Source organism: Cherax quadricarinatus, chromosome 7, assembly GCF_038502225.1.
Source record: "Cherax quadricarinatus isolate ZL_2023a chromosome 7, ASM3850222v1, whole genome shotgun sequence".
Taxonomy (NCBI): domain Eukaryota; kingdom Metazoa; phylum Arthropoda; class Malacostraca; order Decapoda; family Parastacidae; genus Cherax; species Cherax quadricarinatus.
Window position 1 is genome coordinate 4,111,039 of NC_091298.1, and position 17,277 is coordinate 4,128,315.

A 17,277-nucleotide genomic window follows, 5' to 3' on the forward strand; every position below is an offset into this window, starting at 1 on the left:
CACCCAATATTTGGTCATCACTCTATGTTGATGACTTCGCTATTGCTTGTGCAGGCGCTAACTGTCATCTCATTGCAGTTTCTCTCCAGCATGTGGTCGACCGTGTTTCCACTTGGGCCACCACGCATGGGTTTAAATTTTACAGTACCAAAACTCACCAAATTACTTTCACTAGACGCTCTGTCATCTCCAATCATCCTTTGTATCTCTATGGCTCTCGCATCCCCGAACGTCATACAGTCAGGTTTCTAGGCCTTCTCTTAGACCGTAGGTTATCCTGGAAACCTCACATTACCTCTCTGAAGGCAACTTGTCACAGCTGGCTAAACCTTCTTAAAACCCTTCCTCATCTTTCCTGGGGAGCTGATCGTCACACTCTGCTTCGCCTATATTCAGCCCTCGTTTTATCGAAACTCGATTATGGTGACCAGATTTATTCAGCGGCCTCTCCTGCTACTCTCTCTAGCCTTAACCCCATCCATCACCAAGGATTACGTTTATGCCTTGGTGCTTTTCGCTCTTCCCCTGTTGAGAGCCTCTATGCAGAAGCGAACGTTCCATCCTTGTATGATCGCCGTGATGCCCATTGCCTTCGCTACTATGTACGCTCTCACGATCTCCACAATCCTTCAATTTATAGAAAGGTCACCGATATTAGTAGACATTCTTTATTTGTTCACCGCCCCTGTTTGCTCCGTCCCTTTTCTCTTCGCCTACATTCGCTCTTGTCTTCCCTTCAGTTATCACCTTTATATGTTCATGTAGCATCTCACTTTTCCCTACCCCCCTGGGAAGTTCCAGCTGTTCGGGTCTGTTCTTTCTCACTCCCTTGCTCGAAAGCCCAACTGCCTACGGTGGCTTCCCGCTCTCTTTTTCTTGATCACTTCCACTCTCATTCTCATGCCATCGCTGTGTACACAGATGGCTCTAAGTCTTCAAACGGTGTCGGATTCGCAGCAGTGTTTCCGAACAGCGTCGTGCGAGGGCATTTACTATCTTCGGCTAGCATTTTTACTGCTGAATTGTATGCCATTCTTGCAGCACTTATTCGTATCGCATCTATGCCTGTGTCATCATTTGTGGTAGTCTCAGACTCCCTTAGTGCTCTACAGGCTGTACGAAAATTTGATACATCTCACCCCCTAGTTCTCCGTATCCAACTTTGGCTACGCCGTATCTCTACCAAGCATAAAGATATTGTTTTTTGTTGGGTCCCTGGTCATGTCGACGTACAGGGCAATGAACAGGCAGACACTGCTGTGCGGTCAGCAGTACATGACCTACCAATTTCCTATAGAGGTGTTCCATTTCTGGACTATTTTGCTGCAATAGCTACCCACCTTCACACCCGTTGGCAACAACGTTGGTCTACTCTGCTCAGTAACAAACTTCATTCTCTTAAACCGAGCATAGGTTACTGGCCGTCTTCTTGTCATCAGTGCCGAGGTTGGGAGACCACTCTCTCCCGCCTTCGCATTGGCCACACTCATCTTACTCATTGGTATCTCATGGAGAGGCACCCTGTTCCTCTCTGTGAGCAGTGTCAAGTTCCAGTATTGATTAGCCACATTCTGTTAGACTGCCCTCTCTATCAACGAGCACGTAGAATTTACCTCCAACGTCGTCTTCGTTCTACTACTCTCTCTTTACCTTCCCTTCTTGCTGATGGACCCTCCTTTAATCCTGACTCTCTCATTGACTTCTTGACAACGACTGATTTACTCCACAAACTCTGATGATGATACCTTTCGCACTCCCCTCAGCCCTTTCTAGTTCAGTCTCTTGCTGCCCTTTACCCTTTCACCATCCACTGCCCCGCTGTTATCCGTAACCTATTACTCATCCATCTCCCTTTTGCCACCTGATGCCCTCGCTTCCTTCCTGCCCTGCAGCGCTGTATAGCCCTTGTGGCTTAGCGCTTCTTTTTGATTATAATAATAATAATAGTCTGTAGATACCTCTATCTTCATATTTCTTGTATCGTTCTCTTTGCAAATCATGGCTTATCTACAGTGAAATATCCATGCGACACCCACTTCCTTTACGCACTGTGTTTACAAGTACGCAGTGGACTAAATTCTTTTCCTTACAACCGACATGCTGGCCAAAATATATCCTTTCGTGCTCTCGAAGCAGTGCGTGCATCGTTACAGTTCAGAATGCAGAACAAGCGTATGATCTTTTGCATATTACTACCATTAATAAAATTCCAATCACAGTTCACAAGCATGGTACTCTCAATTCTTGCAGTGGTACGATGGTTTTACCATGTACCATTGTACAGAGTGATTTTCTGTCTTGCGGTGATGATATTTTGGAGCAATTAGCCCTTCATGACCTTCCAATTCTCAAAGTGGATACATATGTCCTGCCCGCTCGCGGGCGGAGAAGCTTTTCCAGTAACGTCATCTGCTTAATTTTTGACTGCCGTGAACTCCCATCCTCCGTTTATATTGCGAGCCATTGCCTAGGGGTCCATAAAGTGGTCCCTACTCCCCAACAGTGTCAAAATTGCTGGCGTTTCAGACACCCTGCTAAATACTGCAGATCTGAGGTGGAGTGCCCGGTCTGCGGTGCTGCGGATCATACCGGTACATCTCGCAGTCTTCCCCCCGCTTGTCTCAATTGCAATGAACCTCATCCTTCTTTTTCCTGCTGAAGTCAAGTCTATCTTAATTAACAAGAAATCCATTGTCTTAAGGAGAGCGAAGGCCTTGCTTATGCTATGGCTGTCTCTCAGCTCCGCCTTCAGGGAAATCTTCCTCATGTCCCTTATTCTTGAGTAGCCAGGAGACCTCCAACCTTGGCGGTCCCCCCGCCTACCAGCTCCTCTGGTGTTGTGTCTTCCGGCATCACCCCCATCTTTAATTCTTTTGCGGTTTTACCCTCGGAAACCCCCACCCCCTTATCTATTCCTACCTCTACTTCTCGCCCGCTAGTTTCTCAGTCTGCAAGGCCTCACATGCCTGCATTTTCTTCGTGCCTATCACCTGCAAAGTTGAACCTGTCTCATAAGCCCAAGTTTCCTTGCATTCCACCGGTGCTTACCATTCCCCAACAGTTTTCCTTTTTGGTATCGGTGCCTAGTTCTCAACCCCTTTCTAACTCTCACATGAAGGTGAAGGGTCACCCTCTCCTCTTCTGTTCCCCCCCAAACTTCTTCCCCAGTTGCCTTCCAGCCTTCTCCCTCTCCTGTTCCACCGCAGGACTCTTCTGTCCCTGCCAGCGCATCTCTCCAGGTTCATACTCCCCTTCCCTCTCAGACCTCTTCGGCTCCCTCCATAGTCTCCTCGATCTCTACATGCTCTACCTCACCTGTGTCTGAAGTCATGGTATTGGCATCTTCCTTATCTATTGAGACACTTGACACTATCTCTGACTATTTTTTTTTTTGTACCTCTGTATGTATGCTTAAATTTCTAAATTTCTAAATAAATAAATAAATAAATAAATAAACTATATTGCAGAGACGAAGCCCTCGATGGACACCGGCACGCCTTCTTCTACCCGTTCTTATTTTTCACAACCCTCACAGCATTCTGATTCCTCCTTGCTTACATGCTTTCCGTTGCTTCCACACTTTGACTTCACTGACCCCAATAGCCCACAGATTTTATCAATTCTTATTGTTGGCATACCTGTCTTTGTGAATAATGACTTATTTACAATGGAATATTTATGACCTCGGGTAATCAGGGTGAGCTCCAGGTGTTGCTCTCCCCAGTATGTGTCAGGTTACAAGAGCCCAAAACTCATTCAGCTGTTATTCGTCCCATTTAGGGCTATGTGCTGTTACATTCTTCTGATCCCTTTCATGATGAATCATTTAATGAAAATGCACTTCTTGTGCATGTTAGTATGCCATATCAACAGGTCTTTGTCCATTCTCTGCTGCATTATACTGCAGCCCGTATTTATTTGCATAGGTGGTATACAGTTTGCTTTCTATATTTCTCCCCTTCATGTGCATTCTGTATCTCGGACATTACATTCTTGATCTCTTGTCTGCCGCTGCCCATCTTGTTAGGTGATTTTAACGCTCACCATCATCTTTGGGGAGGGTCCCACTGTGACTCTCGTGGTGATCAGCTGGAGACTCATCACACTTCTCATCCTCTTCATGTTTTAAATATGGGTACTCCCACCCATTTTGACTCTTGCACTGATCTTTCTATCTGCTCCTCGCCAATCGCACTTGATTGCACCTGGTCTGTTCTCCAGGATTTGCATGACAGTGATCACTTTCCTATTCTTCTTACTTATACTACGTATTCCCGACCACCTCGTAGTCCCCATTGGCAACTTGGACGAGCGAATTGGGACTTATACTCTCATCTTACTGTTTTTTGTGGGGACCCTTCTTCATCCTCTATTGATGAGCTGGTGCACCAGTTTTCGATCTTAGTTTTGACTGCAGCATCACATTCTACTCCTCAAACCTCAGGCAGGCATTCTCAGACATGCGTGCCTTGGTGGTCTCCTGCATGTACCCGTGCAGTGCATTTGAAACGTGCTGCGTGGGGCCATTATCAATATAATCGGACAAGGGCAGTCGCTCACCACAGCATACATGATGCTAAATGCACTTGTTGGCAAGACTACGTGTCTACCATTACCTCGACTTCCCCTATGTGTGCAGTTTGGAAAAAGGTAAGGAAGTTGTGTAGCAAGTACGCTCTGGACCCAGCTCCCATTTTGTGGGTTGCTGGTGTTAGTGTTGCGGAACCTCTTGAAGTTGCCACGGAAATCAGGAACTATCTTGTCTGTGTCTCCCAAGGGCTTCACCTCTGTCCCTCATTTCTCATGTCGAAGTCTACCAAGAAGCAGTTGCTCTTGGAAATTCTCTTCTAATGGAATGGAGCCATATAACATACCTTTCACTCTCCCAGAGCTAGAGTCCATGCTTTCCGCTTACCAGTCATCGGCAGCTGGGCCTGACGATATTCATATCCGTATGCTACAACATCTGCATTCTACAGCCCCTACAGTCCTTTTGTGTCTTTTCAATCTTAATTTGGATGCAAGGGGTTCCCCCCTCAAAAATGGAAATCTGCCATTGTACTACCGTTTCGCAAACCAGGCACCTTGGAGCTTGATACCTCTTACTATCATCCCACTGCTTTGACCAGTGTAGTCTGCAAGGTGATGGAACAACTGGTGAATGGACGTCTGATATGGTATCTGAAGACTCACAATAGTCTTTCTCCTTGCCAATATGGCTTTCGCAAGGGCGCTCTACTTTGGACCCCTTGCTGCACTTAAATACATATGTGCGAAATGCCTTTGCTAATAAACACTCCATCCTAGAAGTCTTTTTTGATCTCGAAAAGGCATATGACACCACTCGGAGGTTTAACATCTTAGCCCATGCCTACTCCCTAGGCCCACACGGTAATCTACCAACCTTTGTGTCCGTGTTGGCGCCTCGCTTTCCTCAGACTTTGTTCAGGCCAAGGGAGTCCCACAAGGTTGTGTCCTTAGCACTACCCTTTTTCTCTTGGCTATAAATGACCTACCTCCCATTCTTCCATCGTATATTTGGGCATCACTTTATGTGGATGACTTCGCTATAGCTTACGCAGGCGCTGACTGTCGCCTGGTAGTGGCCTCCTTTCAGGATGTGACTGACCAGGTTTCCACTGGGCCACTTCTCATGGATTTAAATTTTCTAGTATGAAAACTCATTTCATTACCTTCACCAGATGTCCTCTTGTCCCAGACATTCCATTGTATTTACACATATTCCAGAATGTGATACAGTCAAGTTTCTTGGCCTTCTCTTCGATTGCCGGTTGACATGGAAACCTCATGTTTCCTCTTTGAAGGCAGCTTGCTATGGTTGGCTGAATCTCCTTAAAATTCTTGTGCATCGTTCATGGGGAGCAGATCGCTGGACTCTCCTCCATTTACATTCCACCCTAGTCTTGTCCAAGCTGGATTATGGCGACCAAGTCTATTCTGCGGCTTCTCCTACAACTCTTTCTGTCAGCATAGTTGCTGATCCCTGTGTTATATAGCATAGCATATTAGTATCATCCATGTGCTTTAGATAGGAGATCCCTTGTAGGCCTGTGACTTTGTGTGACGTCACGGGATGCGCATGTGTACGCTCGTACCTCTGCCCCGGCCTCACTCGGCGGTAGACCATCCAGGCTAGTACACGGCAAGGCTGGGCTCCATCTCCCCTCAACTCAGTCTGACAATATATGTTACCATCCAACAAGTGTGTCTACCTTCAACCCCCGATATCTCTATTTAAGAACCCCTACGATATTTCTTAGTTAGATCCCTTTCATCAGGGTCTACATCTATGCCTTGGTGCCTTTCATTCGTCCCCTGTTGAAAGCCTCTATGCTGAGGCGAGTGTTCCTTCCTTAGCTAATCATCGTGATGCTCATTGGCTTCGTTACTTTGTCCACTCTCATGACCTTCGTGTTCCTTTTACACATAGGTTGGTCTCAGACATAAGTAGAAGCCCATTATTTGTTCAGCGACCCTGCTTACTCCGACTATTTTCTCTTCATCTTCACTCACTCCGGTCTTCTCTCTAGTTGCCTCCCTTGTATGTTCATTTAGCATCTGCCTTTACTCTTCCTCCTTGGGATGTTCCGATGGTTTGTGTCTGTTCTTCCTTACTGCTGTACGCCAAAGCTCTCCTACCTACGACTGCTTCTCACTCTCTTTTTCTTGATCACTTCCAGTCGCATGTTCATGCCGTCGCTGTTTATACAGTTATAAAGATGGTTCTAAATCTTCTGACAGTGTTGGGTTTGTAGGGGTGTTTCCTGATGATGTTGTCAGAGGTCATTTGTTAGACTTGGCTAGTATATTTACCGCAGAGTCGTATGCCATCCTCATAGCACTTCTCTGTATTACATTTATGTCTCCTTCAACGTTTGTGATCATTTCAGATTCCCTCCGTGCTTTACAAGCCATTAAACAATTTGATTCCCCTCATCCATTGGTCCTTTGTATTCAACTATGGTTGCACCATGTGGCTATCAAAAACATAGACGTTGTTTTCTGTTGGGTCCCTGGACACGATGTGCAGGGCAATGAACAGGCGGATGCTGCTGCGCAGTCAGCAGTAAATGATCTTCAGGTTTCCTAAAGAGGTATTCTGTTCAGGGATTATTTACGAGTCATCTCTGCCCATCTTCGCGGCCGTTGGCAACAACGGTGGTCAGGCATGCACCATAACAAACTGCACTCTACTGAACCACTTTTAGGTTTGTGGCCATCTTCTTACCATTGTTGCCATACTCGGGAGACTGCACTCTCCCATCTCCACATCAGCCATACTCGCCTTACCCACGGGTATCTCATGGAACGACACACTATCCCTCTCTGTGAGGTTTGTCGGGTCCCTATTTCAGTTCTTCACTTTCTTGTGGATTGCCCAGTTTACCAGTGAGCTAGCAGGATTTACCTCCTACGCTGCCGCTGCCCTACCACTTTTACCTTCTCTTCCCTCCTTGCAGACTGCCCTGCCTTTGACTTACAATCACTTTTTGACTTTTTGTCAGCAACTGCTGTACTTCTCTTTCTCATTTATATCAATGACTTCCCGAATGCATCTAAACTCCTTAAACCCATTTTGTTTGCAGATGACAATACTTATGTCTTTTCACACCCAAACCCATCCATACTAACTGTAATTGCCGAACTACTTAAAATATCTACTTGGATGACCACCAACAAACTTACTCTCAATATAGACAAAACCTATTTTATGCTATTTGGAAACAGAGCTACAAATGTACAGCTAAACATGCTGATAAATGGTTCACCCATTTCTAGATACACAGAGGGTAAATTTCTAGGTCTCCACCTAGACTGCAATCTCAAATTCCAAACCCACATACAGCAAATATCCAAGATTCTCCACAACAATAGGCATCCTCTCAAAGATACGGTACTATGTAGCCCAATCAGCTCTTCTTACACTGTACCACTCTCTCATCTACCCTTATCTCATCTATGGTATTTGTGCATGGGGCTCACCCACAGCACATCACCTTAAACCCTTAATAACCCAACAAAAAGCTGCAGTGCGATTGATTACAAACTGCTGTAATAGACAGCATACTTCTCCACTTTTCAAGAGTCTTAACTTACTTAATATACAAAAACATCCACACTTATTATTGTGCCTACTACATACACAGAACACTACACTCAAATATAAACCCTCCTCTCAAGCTCCTACTTGATCACTACAACAGAACACACAACCATAATACAAGACACAAATCACTCTTCGATATCCCTTGTGTCCATCTCTCCCTGTGCAAAAATGCTATGCATGTAGAGGGCCTGAAGATCTGGAACTCATTACCAGAACACACTAAAGGACTCCTGCCTGCAAATCAATTTAAAGCCCTACTTGGAAATCTCATCACCCAAAATTAATCAGACAAACTGTACTTAATACCTACTAGTTACTCAAAAGCTACACAAAAAAATACATACTAATGATGTCTCAATTTCAATACAGATTACTGTGCTGAAGATTGCTCAACCATGTACTCGTTACTTGAAAATTATGATGTTCAAATTTCATCGTTTTAAATACTTGTAATACTTCATATTGTAAATTGCTTAAATTGTTCTATTGTAATATTGTAATTTTTATAAAATAATTCAAACCTGCAGTTATTCTCTACTAAACTTCTCTATTAGACTTATTAAAACCATACATCATTACCTATTAATACTCAGTACTCTTGTACTCACTATAACTCATCTAATGACCATTTAATCTGTTATAGCCTTATTAATCTTAAGTTAATTTTAAGTTTGCCCGAAATGCTCTGCATACAAGGGGCTTTTGACATGTACACTCAACTATTATATTCCTTTGTACAACCATGTATCATGTCAAAATAAATTTATTATTATTATTATTATTACTATACGAGCTTTGACACAGCCCTTAGTGTCCCTTCCAACCCTTTTCTCCCCTCATCTCTGATCCCCTCTCCACCTAGCTGTTTATAGCCCCAGCATTATTTTCTGTCCTATAGCGCTGTATGACCCTTGTCGGTTTAGAACGTTCTTTGATTATAATGAGAGACAGTTCCGTGTTTGGGTTAGTAATATGCTTTCCCTGGACTTTGTCCAAGCTGAAGGTGTCCCCCAGGGATGTGTTCTGAGCACAACACTTTTTCTCCTTGCTATAAATGATCTGGTATCTATTCTTCCATCTAATATTTGGTCATCACTATATGTTGATGACTATGCTATAGCTTGTGAAGGTGCTGACTGTCACCTCACTGCAGTTTCTCTCCAGCATGCAGTCAACTGTGTTTCCAATTGGGCCACTACTCATGGGTTTAAATTTTCTAGTACTAAAACTCACCAACATAATTACTTTTACTAGACGTTCTGTCGTCTCTGATCATCCACTATACCTATATGGCTCGCGTATCCCAGAACGTGATACGGTCAGGTTACTCAGCCTTCTGTTTGACTGTCGGTTATCCTGGAATCCTCACATTACCTCTCTGAAGGCAACTTGTCATAGCCGGCTGAACCTCCTCAAAGCCCCCGCTCATCTTTCATGTGGGGCTGATCGTAGAACTTTCTTTTGACTACATTCACCCCTAATTTTATTGAGACTTGATTATTTTGACCAGATATATTCAGCAGCCTCTCCTGCAACTCCTTCTAGCCTTAATCCCATCCATCACCAGGGATTACGTTTATGCCTCGGTGCTTCTCACTCTTCACCAGTTGAGAGCCTCTATGCAGAGGCGAATATTCCATCCTTGACTGATAGCTGTGATGCTCACTGCCTTCACTATTATGTTCGCTCTCATGACCTCCGCAATCCTTCCATATATGGGATAGTCACTATGTTAATAGACATTATCTATTTGTTCGTCGCCCCTGTTTACTCCGTCCCTTTTCTCTTTCCCTACATTCGCTCTGTCTTCTCTTCAGTTACCACCTTTCTATGTTCATGTAGCATCTCACTTTTCCCCACCCCCTTGGGAAGTTTCGACAGTTCGTGTCTGTTCTTTCCCACTGCCATGCGTCTAAGCCCACCTGCCTACGGTGGCTTCTCGCTTTTTTCTTAACCACTTCTGATCTCATTCTCATGCCATCGCAGTGTATACCGATGGTTCCACGTCTTCTGACAGTGTCGGATTTGCAGCAGTGTTTCCGGACAGCATTGTGTGAGGACATTTATTATCCTCAGCTAGCATTTTTACAGCTGAATTGTATGCCTTTCTTGTAGCACTTATCCATGTTGCATCTATGCCTGTGTCACCATTTGTGGTCATTTTGGACTCCCTTAGTACTTTACAGGCTATAAGAAAATTTGATACACCTCATTCCCTGGTTCTTTGTATCCAACTTTGATTACGCCGTATCTGTAGCAAGCACAAATATTTTTTTGTTGGGTCCCCAGTCATGTTGATGTACAGGGCAATGAACAGGCAGACACTGCTGTGCGGTCAGCAGTACATGACCTCCCAGTTTCATATAGAGGTGTTCCATTCACAGACTATTTTGCTGTAACTACTACCCACCTTTGCACCCATTGGCAACAACATTGGTCTAATCTGCTACATAACAAATTACATTACATTAAACCAAGTATAGGTTTCTGGCTGTCTTCTTGTCATCATTGTTGAGGTTGGGAGACTACTCTCTCCCTTCTTTGCATCGGCCACACTCGTCTTACTAAGGGTATCTCATGGAGAGGTGCCCTGTTCCACTCTGAGAATTGTCAGGTTCCAGTTTCTGTTAGCCATGTTCTCTTGGACTGTCCACTCTATCAATGAGCACGCAGAATTTACCTCCAACATCGGCATCACTCTACTGCCCTTACTTTACCTTCCCTTCTTGCTGATGGACCGTCCTTTAACCCAGACTCTGTTGACTTTTGACAACAACTGATTTATTGCACAAACTCTGATGATGATGCCTCTAGTACTCCTTACAGCCCTTTCTACCTCAATCTCTTGCTACCCTCTACCTCTGCACTATCCACTGCACTCAATGACCTATTATAATAATAATAAACACAAAATTCATATACAGAATGAATTGGTATTTAATAGTTAGTATAAAAATAGTTACATGTTAAATACTTTAGTACTTCCTCCATAAATCAATAAATCAAATTCATTATCCCCCTCAAAAATTACAGTGTGTTGTTACAGTGTTTGGATTACATATCTATATGCATTTTTTGACAATCCCAATTATAAAAGGCATTGCAAGCAAACTAGAACTAGGACTCAAAACTACTGCACCTAATGCTAATTAACACATAACAAAACCAGGCAATAATAATTATAATATAATACATTAAGAACCTATTACCCTTTTTCTCTTAGGAGAGTACAGTAGCAAAACTTAGATTGGGGTATGTATCTGTATGTCCTAGTACATTATTATTTTTACATTTAGGGGAAAGTGCTTCAACCCATAGGGTCATACAGCGTCTGGGAAAATGGGAAGCAATCAGGCTCAATCCAAGGAAAGGAAGAACAAATCCAATTCTTAGAATCAAGGGGATGTTCTAGTATAGCAAGTGAAGGCGTCTAGCACTGACAAACCTTCACACTCACTGTCTTATAAAGCATTTGTTATATTATCCCAAGACCCTAGACCCGTTTATAGACACACAGATGAGGTGTTATAACCATTAATCAATTACAAGTAGTGTGCCCAGTGCTGTAAGAAAATGCAATGTTGCATAGGTAAGGCTGGTCTATGACCTGACAACAAGAGTCCAGTGAACACATCACACGTGCTCACTTATTCCTAGGGAAATGTAAGTGTATCTGAGCTTCATAGCAGCTACTCACTGTTTTATTCTATGAGTGCTATTTTTATACTATCTGTATTTAGATTTTTTGTCAAAAAAGTTATTTCTTAACAATACTGTGAACTGATAAGAATTCAAAATTTGAACTCACTGTTTGACACGGTCAGGAATGCACACTTGATCCATGGGGATGAGACCGGACAATTCCTTTAAGTTATTCACAAATCTTAGCTTTCGAGCAAACTTTGCACTGCAAATTAAAGAAAAAATGTAATCAGAATGTTTTTTCTTATAAGATGGACAAAGCACAATATACACTGACTTAGTGTATGTGCACATACTGCATCTACATACTGTATACTAGACACTATTCATGTGTATATAAGCACATAACACAAATTCAGAAGCAGTATTTACTGTACTTGTTTATATAAGTATTGTATACATACAATATTATTCTTTATTACTAAGATCAGATTACTGAAAATACACTGAAAACATCACCTGCATGTTCCTTTTGAACAAGTACAACCACAATTGTTGTGTTTAAAATCCATCAGTAATAGAAAGTACTTTTTTAATGGTTCAGTGGGTTAAGCAGCTGGGACAGATGTGAGTAACACAGAAACGTCAAAAACAGGTGGGAACAATGTTGGAGCAGTTGGAGTAGTATTTGTTCAATACATTCATAAAAGAAAAGAGGGTACTTAAGGATTAGCAGAGAGCATGCATAGTTCCCTCATGTCAGGGAAAAAAGAGACAAGATAGAATTCAAGAATTATAAGAGGCTAGTAACCCCTTCTCCTGTATATATTACTAAATGTAAAAGGAGAAACTTTTGTTTTTCCTTTTGGGCCACCCTGCCTCAGTGGGACATGGCCAGTGTGTTGAAAGAAGAAGAAGCCGTCTGTTCAGTATATTAGGTAAAGTGAATGGTAGAATTATTACTGACAGAGTTCAGGGTAAGGCAGGATTTAGGAAGGGTAGAGGATGTGTTAAACAAGTGTTCACACTGAAGCATATAAATGAACAACACTTAGATGAGGGTAGGAAGCTGTTTATGGCATTTATGAATTTAGAAAAGACATGTAGGATGGATAAAAGAGCAATGTCATAAATGTTGCAAATGTATGGAGGTGATAGGTTTCTACAAGCAGTAAAATTTTTATGCAGACAGAGGCTCTAGTTAGGGAATGTATGAGAAAGGGAGGACTTTTCCCACCTAATGCAGGACTTAGACAGGAATATGGACTGTAACCATAGTTTTTTTTTTTTTTTCAACAAGTCGGCCGTCTCCCACCGAGGCAGGGTGACCCAAAAAAGAAAGAAAATCCCCAAAAAGAAATTACTTTCATCATCATTCAACACTTTCACCACACTCACACATTATCACTGTTTTTGCAGAGGTGCTCAGAATACAACAGTTTAGAAGCATACACATATAAAGATACACAACATATCCCCCCAAACTGCCAATATCCCAAACCCCTCCTTTAAAGTGCAGGCATTGTACTTCCCATTTCCAGGACTCAAGTCCGACTATATATGAAAATAACCAGTTTCCCTGAATCCCTTCACTAAATATTACCCTGCTCACACTCCAACAGATCGTCAGGTCCCAAGTACCATTCGTCTCCATTCACTCCTATCTAACACGCTCACGCACGCTTGCTGGAAGTCCAAGCCCCTTGCCCACAAAACCTCCTTTACCCCCTCTCTCCAACCCTTTCGAGGACGACCCCTACCCCGCCTTCCTTCCCCTATAGATTTATATGCTTTCCATGTCATTCTACTTTGATCCATTCTCTCTAAATGACCAAACCACCTCAACGACCCCTCTTCTGCCCTCTGACTAATACTTTTATTAACTCCACACCTTTTCCTAATTTCCACACTCCAAATTTTCTGCATAATATTTACACCACACATTGCCCTTAAACAGGACATCTCCACTGCCTCCAACCGTCTCCTCGCTGCTGCATTTACCACCCAAGCTTCACACCCATATAAGAGTGTTGGTACTACTATACTTTCATACATTCCCTTCTTTGCCTCCATAGATAACGTTTTTTGACTCCACATATACCTCAGTGCACCACTCACCTTTTTTCCCTCATCAATTCTATGATTAACCTCATCCTTCATAAATCCATCTGCCGACACGTCAACTCCCAAGTATCTGAAAACATTCACTTCTTCCATACTCCTCCTCCCCAATTTGATATCCAATTTTTCTTTATCTAAATCATTTGATACCCTCATCACCTTACTCTTTTCTATGTTCACTTTCAACTTTCTACCTTTACACACATTCCCAAACTCATCCACTAACCTTTGCAATTTTTCTTTAGAATCTCCCATAAGCACAGTATCATCAGCAAAAAGTAACTGTGTCAATTCCCATAGTTGTTTAACATATTTATAAATGGGGTTAAAAAGAAGTGAAGGATAGTGTTGGTGAGATTTGATTCTTTTTGGAGATTCTGAAGATAAGTTGCAAAGATTGGTGGACGATTTTGGAAGGGTACGTATAAGAAGGACATTGAAACAACAAAAGAAAAAAGCAAGGTGATGAGAATAACAAAGTCTAGGCAATGAAAGATTGAATCTAAGACTTGGAGGGAGGGGGTATGGAGGAACTGGTTGTATGGGTCAAGGAAAGATGAGGTGAAGCACAGAATAGATAAGGGAAAATAAGGTATATAGTGTGTAGACACATATGGGGAAAGAAAATTTATCTATAGAGCCAAAAAAAGAGAATGTACCAGTCTAGTGATACCAACACTTAAATATGGGTGTGAGGCATGGGTTTGAATTATGTAGCGAGAAGAATGCTAGAAGCAGTGCAAATATCATGTTTGAGAGCAATGTGTGATGTAAATATTGTGTAGGGAATTCAGAACATAGAAAAGAGAATAGTGTGAGATCAATGAGGGTATAATTCAGAGGGCTAAGGAGGGGTTGTTGAGGAGGTTAGAGCATTTATTAAGGATGGCAAAGAGGGTGTATAAATACGGAGTGGAACAATTATTGGTTTATAAGCCAAGATTGAAAGCTCTGCTTAAAGAAGGATCACATATAATTACATTATACAGTCACCAAATACACAGTGAAAACATACAATATTCTCACCTGACAAATGGTCTTGTCATTACTACTACTGTCTTAACCCAGAATGTTGGATGAACTAAGTAGAGGCCCTGTAGGTTTTTACGTAACCGTCGATCAATCATCTGATAACATCGCTGTAAAGTACAAATAAAAATTAATACTGCAAGCCTCTTTCAAAATTTAAAACAGAATATTGCTGAAAATCTTCCTGGAGAAATTTGTTACAAATTACATCTGCAATGCCATATCCCACAAAAGCAGGGTGACCTAAAAAGACAAACGAAAATTTCTCTTTTTAAATTTAGTAATGTATGCAGGAGAAGGGGTTACTAGCCCCTTGTTCCCGGTATTTCAGTTGCCTCTTACAACATGCATGGCTCATGGAGGAAGAATTCTGTTCACTTCCCCATGGAGTATCTTATAAATATGTATTTAAAATGATATCAATAAGCTTAAGTGGTAAAATTTGATCAATTTAGTTTAAAAGAAAAGCTTACTATAAAAATAAAATGAATGGCTACTTTTAGTCATTCTTAGCCAAATGCAAGGAGTATTTATAACCAAAATACACTAACTTCTATTTAAACCTAGCCAAGGTACAAGAATGATTTTTACAATAATACATGGTATATTATGACAGTGGATGAGGTCTGAATAAAAAAGGATGTTTTCTGGACAGCAGGTAAACTAAGGAATAAAAAGTTTCAATACAATGACTGGAAGAATTCACAAACAACCCACATTTACAAGAGGAATCTTATGATGACATTTCAGTCCTTCCCGGACCATTGTCAAGTCACTACATATGTGATCTGGTCCAGGATGAACCAAAACACTGTTGCTTAATGTACTTATAAATTAAATTGCAAACAATGTCCAGGTCTTATGTAAAATAAACAAATTATCAAATTGGGGTATCATAATCACACATTTCACCAACAGCCAAAGACAATGAGCATGATTTAAAACTATGAGATCTATTCATAGACAATAAGTACATGTGATTTTTCTCACTGTCATACTATTTTTGAACCTCATCATTGGTGTAAAAAAAATAGATACAGTGGAACCTCGGTTTTCATATGCCCTAGTCTGTATTCAAAACTATAGTTATTCTCTATAAAATGTATTTTTTGTTAATATTTTTAGGTGTCTGGAATGGATTAATTGGATTCACATTATTTTTTATGGGAAATATTAACAAAAAATACATTTTATAGAGAATAACTATAGTTTTACATACAGACTAGGGCATACGAAAACCGAGGTTCCACTGTAATCCAAATTTTAATTTGTTCTGAAAGAAGCTACTCAAAGTGAGGGAGTACTGTTGTCATTTATTTATAATAATGTATATACAGTATCTCATCCTTCATAATGATACTGCACTGATATGAGTAACAAAAGACCATATAACATTCATCATACTATATATAACATGAACATTTCATAGTGATACTTGATAAGGGTAATTCAAATAGTTCCTCGTTATACCTATTACAGTAATTTCAATACTTTGTAGTGATACTGACAGAGTATTTAATTAGATGTTGATTACCACTTTTCCTTCTATCATTTTAACCCCTTCAGGGTCCAAGGCCCAAATCTGAAGTGGTGCCCCAGTGTCCAAGAATTTTCAAAACAAAAATTTTTTATTTTTTCTTATGAAATGGTAGAGATTCTTTTTGTAAAGGTAATAAAACAAAAAGTACGAAATTTGATGGAAAATTGACGAAATTATGCTCTCGCGAATTTTGATGTGTCAGTGATATTTACGAACCGGTGATTTTGCCGACTTTGACTCCCATTTTAGGCCAATTACATTATTCCAGTCAACCAAATTCTTAGCTATTTCACTAGTATTATTTCTATTCTATCGATTGAGCCTCTTCAAGGGGGGCTCCTTGGCGTGGTGAAGAGGCTCTTGGTCTGAGGAATTAGACCCGTCGGTCTCCTTCCTCAGACCGAACCTAATTACCCCCCAATTTCCCCTTCCCTATCCCATCCTCCCCTTTTCCCTTTCCTCCTCCCCCTCCCCACCCCTCCCTTTTGCCCTTCCTCTTTTTGGCCTTTGGGATTTTTCCCACAGGCACACTAGTTCCTAGGTAGGGGAAAGGGTACCGGGGTCCATCCCATTCCATTGAGGTTCTTGGCGGTGGTGTAGTTTGCCGTGGAATCTGGACTGCCTGGGGATGTCCCGATCCCTCTCCGGTATCCCGGAGAGTGGCTTTGGGTGTCTTTCGGGCGACGGGTGTATCTCTGGAAGCCACCTTTTGGATTCCGGGGGTGGTGGCCGAAGGAGGTATGCTTTGTGGCGGATATCCGGCCGCCCTCTCTTTTGTCCACCGAGGTAGCTCAGCAGATGTGAGGTTGCTATCCCG

At 41.9% G+C, this 17,277-nt stretch overlaps 1 protein-coding gene across 10 annotated transcripts in view; it reads right to left on the reverse strand.

The window, feature by feature from the left end:
• LOC128686781 (protein prune homolog 2) overlaps window positions 1-17,277 on the reverse strand; it is a 123,345-nt gene that overhangs the window by 13,668 nt on the left and 92,400 nt on the right. For 9 of the 10 annotated variants that reach the window (XR_008406700.2, XM_053773838.2, XM_053773839.2 and 6 more), the window contains 2 exons: window positions 14,918-15,030; window positions 11,937-12,035 (listed from right to left, as the gene is read on the reverse strand). Coding sequence is in view for 9 of the 10 variants with exons in the window: in XM_053773838.2 (XP_053629813.1) it covers window positions 11,937-12,035; window positions 14,918-15,030 (212 nt within the window). In the remaining variant the exon portion in view is untranslated. Of the gene's footprint in view, window positions 1-11,932; window positions 12,036-14,917; window positions 15,031-17,277 lie in introns of those variants that run through there. The other variant, XM_070082232.1, reaches the window with a different exon arrangement.